At 43.5% G+C, this 17,524-nt stretch overlaps 1 protein-coding gene across 1 annotated transcript in view; it reads left to right on the top strand.

Annotated features, from left to right (window-relative positions):
- The first annotated feature begins 4,489 nt into the window (after positions 1–4,489).
- The window catches only part of dtymk (deoxythymidylate kinase (thymidylate kinase)), an 18,902-nt gene continuing 5,867 nt past the window's right edge, over positions 4,490–17,524 (top strand). Inside the window, exons 1-2 of the mRNA XM_020523830.2 lie at positions 4,490–4,649; positions 4,745–4,853. Of these exons, the coding sequence (XP_020379419.1) occupies positions 4,520–4,649; positions 4,745–4,853 (239 nt within the window). The 5' untranslated portion in view covers positions 4,490–4,519. The remainder of the gene's footprint in view (positions 4,650–4,744; positions 4,854–17,524) is intronic.

The raw sequence follows: 17,524 nt of genomic DNA, 5'->3' as shown, positions 1-17,524 counted from the left end.
GATTTTTCTGGTTGATGATAAGTGGCTAGTGGTGTACCTCAGGCATCACTGTTGGGACTGTAATTGTTTATAATTCACATAGGTGATTTAGAGTTGGGGACCAAGTGTAGTGTATCAAAGTTTACAGATGACACTAAGATGAGTGGTGGAGCAAGGTGTACAGAGGATACTGAAAGTCTGCAGAGGGATATAGATAGGTTGACTGGGCGAGGGTCTGGCAGATGGAGTACAATGTTGGTAAATGTGAATAACAAAACAAACCTATTACCTTTGATCAGGGTTTCAGTTACACCCATTTTTGCTTCATCTCACCTCCTTTTGATTCAGTGACCAATTTTTAGATGTGGTTTTAGATCATTTCTAACCAACCCGTTCAGAGATGTTGTTACACACCAGGTGGAACTTGAATATCAACCTCCTGGTTCAGAGGTAATGGTAGAGATGGTTCTATTGTAAATAAAACCAAGCAAAATTAAGAATTATTAGAGCCTTAGGCACCAGGTACACATCCCTCCTCCCTCTTCCCATCTGTTGAAACCTACCACAAGCTGAGTTATTGCGCTGCACTGCTGGGATTCACAGACCTTGGAAGGTGGTTCCATGTTTCAGTGGAATTAGGACAGAGAGACTGCGTCCTGGGGTTGACAACAATGAAGATAGGTAACTGCACCTCCTCCACAAAAAAACTCAACACTAGAGACCCCAAGGATACGTCCTCAGCCCCATATTGTACTCCCTGTACACCCATGACTGTGTTGCCAAATTCCAAATGAATGCCATCTACAAGTTTGCTGACGACACCACCATAGTGAGACGGATATCTAATTGTGACAAGTCAAAATACAGAAGGGAGACAGATGGCTTGGTGACATGGTGCAATGAAAACAATCTTTCTCTCAATGTCAGGAAATCTAAAAAACTGATCATTGACTTCAGAAAGAAAGGAGAACACACCTCCATCTGCAGCAACAGAACTGAGGTTGAGAGGTGGAGATAACCAAGTTCCTTGGAGTGATGATAACCAACAACCTGTCCTGGACTGCCCACATAGATGCGACAGTCAAGAAGACACAACATCGCCTGTTCTTCCTTAGACGGCCATTATTAGATTGATGAATGGACTCTCTAGCCTCAAATAAAGATTGATCTTGCTAATGTTGATCTTGCCTAGTGCGCACCCTGTGCAATGTAACCTGTACATCTGTCTAAGTCATTTTGATCTGTACATGCTTGCTTACTATGATCTGCCTGTGCTACTCGTAAACAAAGCTTTTCACTGTACTTCGGCACACATGTCAATCAATCAAACAAGCTGCATATTCAACATAGTTGCTGTGAGTGGGTTGTTTTAATGTGCCCCAGGATACTAATTCCTGTCTATAGTAGGTAGAGCCAGAATTACTTGTACTAGTAGTTCTGAGTTTGAAAAATCACTGTTGAAGGAATGGGAGAAGATTGAGATAAAAAACGGTAGAATTCAGTAGTATACTTTTGGATTGATGTAGGAAGAGGCTCATATCTAATGAGGGATAGAGAAATCGGTTTTAATCGGTTTTAACCAAGTCGCAGAGGAGGAAGAGTGCCATTTGGCTGGACAGTGTAAGAGCACCAAGTGGAGTTCCCCTCATCCATCACTCTTGTCATTCGCGTACCTGCGTTAAGTCTTCATCCCCAACATGATAAGTTTAAATTTCTGTCCTTGTCTTTAAATTCTGGACCCCATGATCTTGGTAAATTCTGGACCCCATGATCTTGATTACCCTATCACTGCAACCTCCTACATCCATACCCATTCCCAAACCGTCACTTCCTTCTATTTTAACCAATAGTCACTGTATCTAATCTTGGCTTCCTCTATCTGATCGCAAAGCGTCTTGCAGAGATGCTTTACCTTAAAAATGCAATTTGACTGCAGGTTGTTGAAGGTGAGGAACACCACAATACACAGTTTAAATGTAATGATATCAACTCTGGTTAGATATGTTGCTGGAAACATCATTATATGACTCCTGCCTGACAATTTTCCATCTTCCCAGTGCACAGTCTTCAAACATCAATTGAAAACTAGGCAGATTCTTCATTGCCCAAATTGGATTGCTGTTGACTCTTAGTTAAACAGCTTCATTCACCGCACCAATATATTCTGATTTAGTGCCAATTTTTATGTAAGAACTAAAAGAACTGTGGATGCTTTAAATCAGAAACAAAGCGAAGTTGCTGGAAAAGCTCAGCAGGTCTGACAGTACCTGTGAAGAGAAATCAGAGTTAATGTTTCACGTTCCGGTGACCCTTCCTCAGATGATTTCTGTTTAATTTTTATATAACAGCTTCACACATTTCCAGCTAATTGGCCACCTTATCCTTGGCACCTTTTATTCAAGGTGGAGAACTTTCTGCTTCTTCCTCAAAGATTATATATAAGATTGCGACAGATTTATTTAACAAGCTTGAGCAGCAATGTGCTTCTACACTTTTAGCACTGCAGGAAGAAACTGTTTAAAAGGTGTATTCCACCTTAGATCTCTCTGAAGACTGTTTTTGTTGTTAAACAATCTAAATAAAGTTCCAAAGAATTCTTCTTAGCCCATGCTAACCATTAAAGGACTTTTCCCATACTTTCAGCAGCAATAACCTTCACCACCTTAGATGCAAAGGATGTTTACAAGTATCAAAGCTGCATGAAAGGATCAGCTTTCTATCTACATTCGGGAGATACAGATGTTTGCTAATGCTTTTACTGTTTCCATGGCTCCAAAGGCGTATCAACGCAGACAACATGAGATTGTTAGTGATCTTCCCTGAGTGGAAGTTGTAATGGATTATCTACTAGTTTATGGATGCAGAGACACATTAGAAGAAGTCACCACTGACTACAATCAAAATCTGGTGGAACTAGAACCTTAACTTTATAATATCATGAGGGATATGGTGAATAGCCAAGGTCTTTTTTCTCGGGAGGGGTAGTCCAAAACCAAATGACATATGTTTAAAGTGAGAGGGGAAAGATTTAAAAAGGACCTGACGAATAACTTTTTCATGCAGAGGATAGTGTGTGTATGGAATGGGCTGCCAGAGGAAATGAGGGAGGCTGGTACAATTACAACATTTAAAAAGCATCTGGATGGGTGCATATGAATAGGAAGGGTTTAGAGGGTTATGGGCCAAATGCTGGCAAATGGGACTAGATTAATTTGGGATATCTGGTCAGTAAGGATGAGATGGACTGAAGGGTCTGTTTCCATGCTGTAGATCTCAGTGACTCAATGTCTAAATCATCTTGAAGCCTCTTTACATCCTGCTCACAACTCATTCTCAGCCATTTTTGTGTCAACAGCAAATTTGTAAGTGCTGCACTTGGTTCCCTCATTCAGGCTGTTTACATATGGGGCCGAAACACTGATCCTTGCAAGACCCCTCTAGTAACTGTCTGCCACTTGGAAAAAGACCTATTTATTCCCATTGATAAGATAATCAGAATCTGGCAGAAAGAGATAGTGCATGCAAACTCAAGAGTGTGCCAGCAGATAAGGCTAGACATTGCACAAATGGTAAAAAGACTAAACTGAAGGTTCTCTATCTAAATATGCACAGTATTCAGTTCTCTGAGCCCAGCTTTGATTGGCAGCTAATCTGCACTGAAGGGATTCTATGATTCATTGCAAAATGGATGAATTTTCAGCACAAATAGAGATAAATATCTATGACTTTGTCATTGTAGACACATGGCTGAAAGATAACAAACTCTGGGGCCTGAATATTCCAGGGTACATGTCACTTTGGAAGCTAGGAAGAAGTGGAGAGGTAGCTCTGTTAATTAAGATGCTGTTAGTATAACATAAAGGACCTAAGTTCTGAAGATCAAGTTGGAGCATCACTTTGGGTGGAGATAATTAATAACAAAACTGAGAATTAAGTCACATGTGAGTAGTAAACCTAATTTTTCTTTCAGTGCATAAATGTCTAAGGTTTATGTACAGTGGCAACTAAGATAATACTCTTATTGAAATTCATAAGGTCCTGAGGGTATCTGACGGGATGGTTGCTGAGAGAACCTGACATGACCATGGACTAGGAAATACAGTTTAATTCTGACGTTAATGTGTAGTTAGGAATTTTATTTGGCTCAGATGATCATGACTCTACACATTTTTAATAAAAACCTCAAGAACTGTATATGCTGTAAATCAGACAAAAATAGAAATTGCTGGTAAAGCTCAGCAGGTCTGACAGCATCTGTGGAGAGAAATCACGAGTTAATGTTTCCGCTCGACTCAAGCTCTGATTTCTGTCCAGATGCTGCCAGACCTGCTGAGCTGTTCCAGCAATTTCTACTTTTGACACTGTCTGTAGATGTTCAGGGAGCAGCCAAGATACAGAACACCAAAAACTTGCTGAGCATCTGCAGCATCTCATCAGCGCAGTTGTTTTCGAAGGTGCAGTAGCCAATCGGCTATCCACGGTGAGACCAGAGCAAATGATTGGCGGGTCTCGGCGGGAAGTGAATACATCGCTGCGGAACATGGCTGCTAAGCGTGGAGCTCTAGTGGTGTTGGAGGGAATAGATCGATCCGGGAAAAGCACCCAGTGCAGGAAGCTACAACAGGCTCTGCGGGCGGAGGGCTATGCCACGGAGGTCTTGCAATTCCCGGGTAAGCGTCCTTGCACCATGTCCTCCCTCCCATGTTGTCGATTTAGAGCGTATTGGCGCTGCTCCTGCCTCATCTGTCCCTGCCTGCTGTTTCAGACAGAAGCACCGAAATCGGCGGCCTGATCAGCTCCTACCTGGAGAAGACGAGTAATATCGAGGATCACACTGTGCATCTGCTGTTTGCTGCCAACAGATGGGAACGAATGTAAAGTTCGACACAGAATGAATGCTTTCTGTGTGTGTCTGTACGTGGAAGGAGGGAGGGGTTTGAACATAGATTGGCTAAAAATACCCACTTAGAGCAATGATGCATCCTGTTCCTGTTGTTATGCACCAGACTCCCTCAAGAAGATAGTCTAGACCCTAACTTATTATTTTAAAGGTAGATGAGAAGTATCATGTTCCAGGTGTGATATAATCAAAATATAATCAAAAGGCAGAAGAATTTAGAATAACTTAATTATTGGAAAACTTAACTGAATAATAGATACAGTAATTAACTATTACTAATGATTGCTAATCAACTGGTCCAGTGTAGTAACATCCCATAAACACACCCCTTGGCAAAGAGGCAAATTCAGACAACGGTTCTTACCTGCAGCTCTCCAATCCAGGAGGGAAAGAGAAAGAGAAGGTTCATAGAGAATAGCAGCTAGGAGTCATTCACTGAAGCTCCTGACTCTTTTGAGACATCAAGGCTTCTGCTGCTTAATGCTTTTTAAAAAAAACACTAGAAAGCCTGGTCTGTGAGAGCTGGCCACATCCGGGTGCTTCCATTGTTCCAACATTTCTAAAAAAAAACCCAAGGCCTCACACGTTGTTTTCTTATGTCATGTTTAGTAGCCAGTTCAGTACCTCTACCTTACAACATCTCTTTTAAAAGAAAACCAGCACAAAATAACCTTTCAAAGTGACAGCATCATCACACCACTTCCTCAAAAAAGCCCATCAATGTACAAAGATGGTTTCATTTTTAAAACCCTTAATTTTACTCCATTAGTACATTATGGTACATATACATTGCATGGACTGTAAGCATCCAAACATTCACTACCACATTTGTAGGGTTCTGGCTTGTAATCAGTAATTCGCTAAATTTAGCTGGTTTGAATTACCCCAGATCCCTGGTTCTAGACACTGGACATATTTAGGGAAGATTAAATGAAGAAGGCAGTAGAGGTGTTCCAGGGCAGAAGAATTTCTGCGTTTACTTACAATGCAAAAAGGTAACTATAATATAAGAAATAAAGGTAAATGCAATTAACAGTGAAATTAACACAATGAATTATACAGAGGACAATAATACGATGAAATATACTATTAGCTAGATTAAACACTATTAGTACTTGAAACAGAATTGTTAAAAGGCTGACTGGATGTTTCTTAGCTACTCCTGCACTTTAACTTGCTTCCCCAGTTGGCTGGTCTCCTCCTTTATGGCCTGTTCACTACTCTTGGCTTCTGTGACCTGATACTGCAGATAATCTATCCGGTTTCTGTATCTTTCCTCTGTTTGCAACCTTCCTTGCTTTTCCTGCTGCAGGTCCATGTAAAGCATTTCTCCTGCCCTGGTCCTCATGCTAGAGCCCTCCTCTGCCTCCCTTACCTCTGCCTTCAGTTCCCGGACTTTCCTGTCCAGTGCCTGGACCTGTCAGTGAAGGCAGAGGAACCAGATTGCATTCTGTATGGAGCGCTTATGCTCCTTGCTGTCAGTCCACTGGACTGCTGCTTCCGTGGACGCTCAGTTTCCGAGAGATCAAGGACCCATTTCTTTGATATATTTACCTTTTTAAACATATAAGAGGAGATCGTTTCCTCTATCAGAGACTTTGCTTCTGAAATGCCCTCTACTACATCACATTCCTTCTGTCAGTGTAGTAGATCTATTGGGTAAATACTTGGTTTTCCTTACTTACTTGTGGATTTTCCGGCCTGGTGTTCACCTCAGAATGTGTCTGAGGCCTTGTGGTGTCAGTTGGGTCAGTGGTTTTGGAGTTTGTCAGTTCTTTGATCTGTGGGTCATGGTTAGTTATCATTGGTTCCCTTGGTTCAGAACAGACCTGAGTCAGTAGCTCTTGGAATTGCTCCCTGGGATAGCTCCTTCAGGTGAGGTTAGGACCTGCAATTATACTGATTATGGGCCCCTTCCTGCCAACTCTGTGCTTGCCATTGTATTATTGGTGTTCCATTTAAAATCAGTAGGTTTCCTGATCATTACAAGTATGTGTGAATGGATTTTGATTGAAGTTGAATGTTCGGTACCTCTGTAGGCCCCATGCTATCTTAAAACCAAAAGAACTGCGGATGCTGTAAATCAGGAACAAAAACAGAAGTTGCAGGAAAAGCTCAGCAAGTCTGGCATCATCTGTGAAGAAAAACCAGGGTTAACGTTTCGGGTCCAGTGACCCTTCCTCAGAACTGTTTTTGTTCCCATACTGTCTGTGCTGGGTAGCCAGAGGTGTAAAAGTTCGTGTCGGTCCAGAGTGTTAGGTTTGGTTGATTGTTCTTTTAGAGTGAAGGTGTAAATTGGAATTCCAGGCTGAACAATAGCGCCAGATGGTATTGTCCAGTATTTTAGATATTGGAAAAGTCCAGGATCTTGCCCAGTATTTTAAATGATGGGGATTTTTGCTCAATCCTACATATCGCCCCCTCCCCCACTTTGATACTCTACACCCTAGAGTATCACTCTGGGTAAGTAAAACCCGTCGAGACTCAAAACCCAACTCTGCAAATTACCTAAACCTACATTCACATTTCCTTTCTTGAGGGAGAGTGCATTGTCCGCCGGAAGGGAAAACACAAGGCACAATTAGGGAAAGTCAAAACGTACAGGTATACAGTACACAGTTCACGAACATGACACTAGATTCAAACCTTAAATATGTTTTACACAGTTTGTCTTTCTATAGGAAAACAAGGTACACCCCATCAAAGGTCCCCCCCAGGAACACAGTTTTCACACTCGTTACACCTCTGGCCCATTGTATACTCTGTGGTGTTGGGATCTGTGGGCTCAATACCATGCTCTACAACTGATTGCTCTTGGGTTAGAGTCAGAGATGTACAGCATGGAAACAGACCCTTCAGTCCAACTCGTCCATGCCGACCAGATATCCTAGATTAATCTAGTCCCATTTGTCAGCATTTGGCCCATATCCCTCTAAACCCTTCCTATTCATATACCCATCCAGATGCCTTTTCCAAAACAATGCAGCAGCTTATAAAATAGTAATTACTGGTCCAACACTGAAAATACCTCAAGAAAAAAGGATCAGCCAAGACTCCCTCAGGCCAGACCAGCTGGCCTGTAGTCTGGGACTCAGGAGGGACCATGTCAAGGAAAGAGGGAGCACTGCAGAGAACCTTTCAAACCTGAAGGCTGAGGACGCCGTGGTATTGGTCACCCAGAGGCCTAGCACATTTTAGACTGGAGATAGGTGTCCAGGCTTTTGACTTAAGTCTAAGGTTAGGTTAGAGGTATACATAGTGCTATGATGATGGGCTAATGTGGAAATTTAATAATGTGCAGCCCAGCCCAAGTACCACTGAAGGGCGACGCTGTGTTTGTGTTCTGTGTCAGCAGGAAAGGACAGTCAGATTGACAAGGTTTTCACTGCTAGATTGCTCTAACAAGAGGGGAAAATGGCCAACCCTCAGGGGTAACAGGGATATTTCACTAGATAAATGTTCTGTCACCTCCAGGGGACCAGGGAATGTTCTGGTACTCTATGGGCAGCCATGTGGGGCAGTGGCCATACCCCATGGCCTCCATTACACTAAAGTTTAAACTGAAAATTCACTTACCCAAATGTTGCTGTTGGCTGAGAGGGCCTTGTACAGCCCCCTGTCCAGGGGAAACATCAGCAACTTGGCCTGCATCAGCACAGCCATTTATTTCTCCTGATTGTTCCACTTCCATCAAGTCTACAGATGGGCCCCCTTTATGCATGAGCTTGTCCAGGTGTACCACCATAGCCCTGAGCTGCTGTGTTCTGTATGGGGACACCAAACAACTCTCTAAATCCCCCTGCTCCTGACCGTCCCGGGGCGCGCCATTCTTGTGCTGCCATACCAGGCGCAGGCCCTAGCCCTGACCCTTCCTGTACTGGCCTGCATCCCCATCTACCTGCTACCGACTGGGCCAGCTTCCAGTGCCACAGATACTGGTTGGACCTCCACCTGCTGCCTACCTGGGCCTGATCCGGGTGCCTCAGCTGGCGATCCCCCCCCCATCCCCCCGTCTGCCCGCTATCCCTGCTGCCGTACCAGGCCTCCCCTTAGCACCACAGGTCACTGAGCATCCCTGACTGTCCTACAGTCCATTCCCACTTGGCCCCTTGCTCTTCCCTGCCTGCCTGGGCCGCACCTGAGCTTATCAGGCAAACCTTGCCTCTGGCCTGGGACAGAGCTAGGCTCACTTACAGATCTGCTCCTGGCAGGGGCTGTGCTCTCCCCTCTTATACCCTTTGCTGCAGACTGCCTTGAAGTCCCTTAGCTTCTCCTGCACTTTAACTTGCTTCATTAGCTGGCTGTTCTCCTCTCTTAGGGCCTGTTCACCACTCTTGGCTTCTGTGACCTGATACTGCAGATAATCTATCCAGTTTCTGTATCTTTCCTCTGTTTGCCACCTCACTTGCCTTTCTCACTGCGCATCTGTGTGAAGCATCTCTCCTGTCCTGGTCCTCATGCTAGAGCCCTCCTCTGCCTCCCTTAGCTCTGCCTTCAGTTCTCTGACTTTCCTGTCCAGTGCCTAGACCTGTCAGTGAAGGCAGAAGAGGCAGATTGCCTTCTCTATGGAGCGCTATGCTCTTTGTTGTCAGTCCACTGGGCTGCTGCTTCTTGTGAATGCTCAGCTCGGAAGTGATCCAGGACAAATTTCTTTGATATATTTACCGTTTTAAACACATAGGAGGAGATCCTCTCCTCCATCAGAGACTTTGCTTCTGAAACGCCCTCTACTACATTACATTCCTTCTGCCAATGTCTTGCTGCAGTTGCCATTCTGTAGGGTTCTGTTTTGCAGTCAGTTGTTTTCTGATTTTTAAGTAGTTCGAATCACCCTCAGATCCCTGGTTCTAGACACTGGACTTATTTAGGGAATGTAAAATGAAGAAGGCAGTAGACAGGTGTTTCAGGACAAAAGAATCTCTGCATTTACTTAAATAAAAAGGTAGGTATAATACAAGAAATGCAGGTAAATGCAATAGACAAGAAAATTGACACAAACAACTATATAGATGGCAGTAATACGATTAGTTAGATGAAACCCTATTAGAACCTAAAAACAACTGTTTTAATCACAGAAACTTTAATGAGACTTCCTACCCTTGGGGTCCCATGCACTATCAACCCCCACCTTCCCCTCCCTGCTAGCTGGGTCGAAAACTTTGGGGACCTCGGAGTTTAAGCTCACCACTGAGGAAAATGCAATGTTGAAGTACAGCTGGCTGTCGCCGGTTGCTGTTCCTGGTGCCGGAATGAAGACTTCGGACTGTACAGGCTTTCTGCCTGGGTTGAGTCTGCTGATGCAGTAGTGAGCGTATTGGATCTATCGGGTAAGTTGTTGGTTTGCCTTACTTTCTGGTGGTTTTGTAGGCCCCGTTTTCACTTCAGGATGTTTTTGAGGCCTTGTGGTGTCGATCAGGTTGGTGGTTTTCAGTGTTTGTTGGTTCTTAGGTCTGCTGTCGTTGGTTCCCTGGTTTGGAACAGGCCTACGTTGGTGGATCTCGGAATTGCTTTCAGGTTTCCCCTTCTGGCAATTGTTCTTGGAAATAGTTGCTGGAATTAGCTGTTAGCTCCTCGGACCATTTCTGGGGGTAGCACTTTGGAGCACATCTGGGGATCACCACCTTGGAACGCTTTCTGGGTAAGCTTCTTGGAACGCTTCCTGGGGGTAGCTGTGGGGATTATTGCTTGGAACCTGTCTGGAGATAGCTGCTTCAGGTGAGATCGGGGCCTGCAATTACACTCATTGTGGGCCTCTTATCTTTGCACCAAATCTGTGCTTGCCATAGTGCTTCTTGTGTTCCCTTTTGAGTCAGTTGGTTTCCCCATAGTTCAGAGTTTGTGTGAATGGATTTTGATTGAGATTGAATGTCCGTTATCTCTGTAGGCTCCATACTGTCTGTGCTGGGTGGCCCGAGGTGCAAAGGTTACTTTTGGTATAGAATGTCAGGTTTGGTTGATTGTTCTTTTGGAGTGGAATTCCGGGCTGAACAATAGTTCCAGACTGAAATCATCCTGGCTCTGTGTGTATTTATTGTAGCCTGGGCTCAGGATTTTGTCCAGTATTTTAGATGTTAGATAAGTCCAGGGTCTTGTCCAGTGTTTTAGATGATGGGAGTTTTTGCTCAATCCTACAACTTGTTCCGCCCCCAGAAAACTCCTAGTGACCGCAAGAGCCATTAGTACACTAGGTATACCCTGTTTAAACCAACCAAATTCAATACCTGAAACATAAGATACTAACACCTACCACTCGCCGTCTTTGAGTCCAACAATCCTAAACCCAACTTAGAATTATAGAATTCAATCCCAACAAGAGCCCCCAGTTTGTTAGAGATCCAGACTAGACCAGATCCCCTCAAAATATTTTAAAAAGGTAACCTAGACCCTAACTTTTTCTTATTTTAAAAGTAGATATTTAAGTGCCATGTTCCAGATGCAATGTGACTGGTCAAGCTACTTGATGTTAAGCAAAACACAATTTATTTAAACACTATAGTTAGAGTATAAACGGGAGAAAGAGGAATTTAGAATAACTTAACTATTGGAAAACCTAACCAAATATTGGATACAGTACCTATTGATAGTTAACTGTTCCAATATAGCAACATCCCATAAACACAGCCTTTGGCAAAAAGGGCAAATTCAGACACAGATTCTCACATGCAGCTCTCCAATCCAGGTGGAAAGAAAATCAAGAAGGTTCAGAGAGAATAACAGCTAGGAATCAATCACTGAAGCTCCCAACTCTTTTGAGACCCAAAAGGCTTCTGCGGCTTTAGGCTAAAAAAACTAGAAAGCCTGGTCTGTGAGAGCTGGCCACATAAAGGCTGCTTCCATTGTTCCAACTTTAAAAAAAAACTTAAGTCGTGTTCAGTAGTCAGTTCAGCACCTTTGCCTTACATCATCTCTTCAAAAAAACCAAGGTCAAAATAACCTTACCAAGCAACAGCATCATCACACTATCTACCTTCAACTTTAGTTTTATTGGAATTGATTATGATATGGACATACAGAACCCAGTTCTTTTATGTTTACAGGATGTAGACATCAGTGTAGGTACATCCACAGTACTGTTATGAAGGGAGTTTCAGGATTTTGACAAATGACAGTGAAGAAATAGTGATATACGTTCTTAGAGTTGGGCAGCACAAAAGCAGATCCTTCGGTCCAAATCATCCATTCTGACCAGAGATCCTAAATTAATCTAGTCCCATTTGGCCCATGTCCTGCTAAAGCCTTTCAATTCATATACCCATCCAAATATTTTTTAAATGTTGTAATTGCACCACCTCATCGAGCAGCTCATTTCATAAATGCACCACCCTTTGCATGAAACATTTTCCCCTTAGGTCCCTTTTGAATCTTTCCCCTCTCACCTTCAGTCTGTGCCCTCGAGTTTTGGACTCCCCTATCCTGGGAAAAAACCTTGGCTATTCTCCCTATTGCTGCCCCCAAATGATTTTCTAAATCTCTATCAGGTCACCCCTCAGCCTCTGAAACTCCAGGGAAAACACCCCCAGCCTATTCATCCTCTCCCTATCGCTCAAACACTCCAATCCCTGCACCATCCTACTAACTCTTTGTCTGCACCCTTTCAAGTTTAACAAGATCTTTCCTATAGCAGGGAGACCAGAATTGAATGCAGTATTCCATAATCAATGTCCTATATAGCTGTAACATGACATCCCAACTCCTACTCCATGCATTGACCAATAAAGACAAGCGTACCAAACACTACCTTCACTACGCTGCCTACCTGCGGTACCACCTTCAAGGAACTATGAACCTGCACCCAAAGCTGACTTTGTTTGGCAACTCTTCCCAGGATTATTCCTTTAACTGTGTAAGCCCTTGCATTTGTCTAAATTAAATCCCATCTGCCACTCCTTGGCCCAATGGCCCAGCTGATCAAGATCCTGTTATGTTCTTAGATAACTTTCTTTGCTGTACCACCAAATTTAGTGTCATCTGTAAACTGACTGACTATGCTCCCTATATTCTCATCCAAATCATTTGCAAAAAGACAAGCATCAGCAGGTCCAGTGCTGATCCCTGTGGAAGACTGCTGGTCACAGGCTTACAGTCCAAAAACCGACTCTCTACCATCACCCTCAATCATACCATCAAGCCAATTTTATATCCAATTGGCAAGCTCTCTCTGGATCTCATCTGAACTAACCTTACTAACCAGTCTATCATGTGGAATCTTGACGAAAGCCCTACTAACTTCATGTAGACAATGTCTACCACTCTATCCTCATCTATCGTCTTGGTCACATCCTCAAAAGACTCCATCAAGTTTGTAAGACAGTTTTCCACACACAAAGCCATACTGACTATCCCTAATCAATTCTTGCTTCTCCAAATGCATATAAATCCTTTCTCTCAGAATCCCCTCCAACAACTTACAAACCACTGATATCAGACTCACCAGTCTATAGTTCCCCAGCTTTTTGTTTCAGTCTTTCAACATGAGCCACCCTCCAGTCTTCTGGCAGTCACCTGTGGCTGTAGGCGATACAAATATCTCTGCTACATGTCCCGCAACTTCTTCCCTAGCCTCCCACAACTCCCCAGAATAGACCTGATCGGATCCCGGGGATTTATTAACATTTATGCATTTTAAGACCTCCAGCATCCCGTTTTCAAGACATCACTATTTATTTCTTCAAATTCCCTAGCTTCCATGTCTGTGTTCATAGTAAATACTGGTGTGAAATATATATTCAGTATTTCGTCCATCTAAACTGCTTTCTCCTGAGAGGCCACACTACCCCCCTAACAGGATCTAAAGCAGTATAACTGTTTGAGAAGGGGATGACCACAGGGGACTCCTGCACTTCCTTCCTAAGCCTTTGACTTTGTCTGATGGCCACCAATTCCCTTTTTGCCTGTGTATTTCCCACCTGTGGTGTGATACCTCGCTAAACGTGCTGTGCAGTACATTGTCAGCATTGTGGATACTCCACAGTGAATCCATCCAAAGCTCCGGCTGCAGATGGACACAATTCCTGCATTTGTAGCTGCCAGGGACACTGGAAACATCCTTTATTTCCCACATTGCACAAGAGGTGCACACCATGGTTCTGAGGTCTCCTGTCATGATCCCTCTCCAGATTAAGCTAGTTACTCCCTTTAAGTGAATTTACTTAAGCTGGGGATCAACCTTAGTCCAAACACTTTAGTCTGTCTGAAAGCCCTCACCTTTGCTTAAGCTAATCATTGTGTGTTTTGGAGGGGATCTTATAGGTGATGTGTTCCCATGCATCTGCTGCTCACATCCGTCTAGGTGGTAGTAGTCATGGGTTGTAAGGTGATGTCAGAGCATAGAGACACACAGCACAGAAACAGACCATTCAATTCAACTCGTCTGCACCAACTAGACATCCCAATGTCACGTAGTCCCATTTGCTAGCATTTGGCCCATATCCCTCAAAACCCTTCCTATTTATATACCTATTCAGATGTCTTTTAAATGTTGTAATTGTACCCACCCCCAATACGTCCTTTGGCAGCTCATTCCATACTTTCACTGCATGAAAATGTTATCCCTCCGGTCCTCTTTAAATCTTTCCTCTCTCACCTTAAACCTATGCCCTCTAGTTTTTGATTCCCCCAACTTGTAGTAAGGACCTTGCCTATTCACCCTATCCATGCTCCTAATTTTATAAAACTTTATAAGCTCACCCCCTTAGTCCTGAAGTGTGCATTTTATCTAATTTGTAACGCATTCTCCACTGTCTTGCTAAATCTCATTTATGTAGTATGCTGCATATGCAGTGTACAAAACTGTATTTTAATTAAGAAAGGTACTAAGCCTGACCGTGAAATAACACAATACAGGGCTCAGATTATATTCCTTTAATGGTTAGGTAAAATATATCAACTATAGAAACCACTACAGTATGTGAACATCACCATCTCAGATTTTAAACTAAGGGGGAGGCAATGGCTTAGTGGTATTGTCATTGGATTGTCAACCCAGAGGCCCAGATAATGTTCTGAGAACCCCGTTTGAATCCTGCCATGGCAGATGGTGGAATTTGAATTCAATTTAAAAAAAAATCTGGAATTAAGAGTCTACTGACCACGAATCCATTGTCGATTGTCAGAAAAACCCATCTGCTTCACTAAAGTCCTTTGGGGAAGGAATCTGCCACCCTTAGTCTGGCCTACATGTGAGTCCAGACCCACAACAATGTGGTTGACTCTTAACTGCCCTCTCAGCAATTAGGGATGGGCAATAAATGCTGCCTAGCCAGCAACGCTCTCATCCCATGAATGGAGGAAAATAAACTGCATGCTGTCCCATTCTGGTTCCAGGCCAGGACTGCTCACAAGCCAGCTATTATATCGTAATTTTAAAGTGTAAATTTAAAAAAACAAATAAGACTGAAGTAGAAAGTGCAGTTAGTACATTTAAAAAGAACCTAGTCGGAAAGGTCTCCCTCCATCGACAGTGGATCTAAGCTACCTGTACTGAAAATGGCAGGGGGAGGCAATGAAGAAATTGTGTCTGCTTCCCCTCTTATTGCTGTGTCAGATTTTAAACAATTAAATTAAATGTAATTTTATTTTAAGATCATGAAGTCAGTGCCCAGCTTATTTTTTTTCCCCTTTCTACCTACCAACCCACCCCTACTTTCGTCACGCAACAATAGCTGAAGCTGACCAGCAGTTCGGTGCAGAAATGAAGATACAGACTGCAATCGCACTATGCGAATGACTGAGAAAAACAGCTGTGTGTTTAGTAATAAAAAATTTGTGAATGAGAGCTAAGGTGAGGAGTGTGAAGCTACTGGCTCACCTTGGTGAATTGGTGCAGTGCATCTTGCAGATGGTACACACTGCTGCCATCCTGTACATCAGAGGTGGAGGAGGTGTATATTCAAAGTGGTGGATGGGATCTCTTTCAAGCAGGCTACTTTCTCTTTAATTGTATCAAGCTTCTTGAGTGTTGTTGGAGCTGCACACATCCAGGCAAGTGAGTAGTCACGAGTATATTAAGAGTAGAGTTCCCAGCCTCTGTTGACCTGCTGTTGTGGCTACAGTAATTGTGTGACTGGTCTGTTTAAGTGTTCGGTTGAAAGGTGACACCATCCAACCAGGCTGTTGATAGTGGGGAGATTCGGCAATGGATAAATAATTCTTTGGCACTTGTGTGATGGAATTGTTTTTTGCTACTTATTAGTCCTGTTATCCAGGCCTTACTGCCTTTAGGGATGGGCTGCTTCATTGTCTAAGGAACTGTAGATGGAACTGAATAATGTGCAAATCATACAGCACTTTCTGACCTTATGATAGAAGAAATATCATTAATGAAGCAGCTCGAGATGGTTGGGCCCAGGACGCTATCCTGAGGAATTTCTGGTATAGTTTCTGGGGCTCCTGACTAGCTTCCAACAACCACAACTATTTTCTTTGTATTAGGTAGGACTTTAACCAGCAAAGAGATTCCCCTAATTTCCATCAACTGCAGTTCTGTTGGGGTTGCTTGTTGCCATACTTGGACAAATACTGCCTTGATGTAAAGGGTTTTCGCTGTCAGCTTCACTCGAGACTTAAGCTGTCCATTTTGATCCAATGTTAAAATGAGGCTAGGAGGTGAGTGGCCCTGGGGGAATCCAAACTGGACATCAATGAGTGGAAGTTTGCTGAATAAGTGCCACTTGATAGTACCATTCATAACTTTTGATGGTGATTTGACCGGGTTGGATTTGTCCTTTTTTTTTTTGACAAGACATAACTGAGCAACTTTCCATTTTGTTGGGTATATCCCCAGTGTTGGAGGTGTAATGGAACACCTTGGCTTGGGCACAGCTAGTATGAAAATCAGTCCTCAACTCTACCACTGTGACGTTATCAGGACCTATAGCCTTTCGGTATTCAATGCCTTCAACCATTTTTAAGGTTTTTGAGTAGACTTGTAGCTCGGGTTGTGGTTGGTTGGCTCGCTGAGCTGATTCGTTGTTCCGCAGATGTTTCATTACCCTGCTGGGTAACATCATCAGTGCAGCCTCCGATGAAGCACTGTTGTGTTTTCCCGCCTTATATTTAAACTCTGGTGTCCATTGAGCTGGGTTACCTCACTTCAAGTTTTCCTTCGCAATGGAGCATATATAGGTTCTAGCTCTGTGTGTTTGTTGATGGCTTTCTTAGTGGAGAACCAGGCCTCTAGGAATTCCCGTGCTTGTCTCTGCTTTGCGTATCCCAGGATCCTGGTGTTGTCCCAATCAAACTGCTGGTTTTCCTCATCCATGTGGATGGAGATGAGTGAGTATTGGTGGTGTTTAGGTTGGTTGGCTGGCTCGCCCGCCCGCCGAGCTGGTTTGTTGTTCTGCAGATGTTTCGTTACCATGCTTGGTAACATCCTCAGTGCAGCCTCTGATGAAGCGTCGGTGTGTTTTCCCGCCTGGTTTTTAAACTCTGGGGTCCGTTGCGATGGATTGCCTCACTTCCGGGTTTCCTCCGTAGTGGAATGTATATGGGGTCGAGTTCAATGTGTTTATTAATAGCATGCTTCGTGGAGTGCCATGCTTCCAGGAATTCTCGTGCTTGTCTCTGCCCAGCCTGTCCCAGGATCTTGGTGTAGTCCTAGTCGAAGTCATGGTTCTCCTTGTCCATGTGGATTGAGATGAGTGAGTA

This window comes from Rhincodon typus, chromosome 13 (genome assembly GCF_021869965.1).
Source record: "Rhincodon typus isolate 14 chromosome 13, sRhiTyp1.1, whole genome shotgun sequence".
Taxonomy (NCBI): Eukaryota; Metazoa; Chordata; class Chondrichthyes; order Orectolobiformes; family Rhincodontidae; genus Rhincodon; species Rhincodon typus.
Note: the sequence above shows the minus strand (reverse complement) of the source record. Positions and strands in the feature narration are given on the sequence as shown.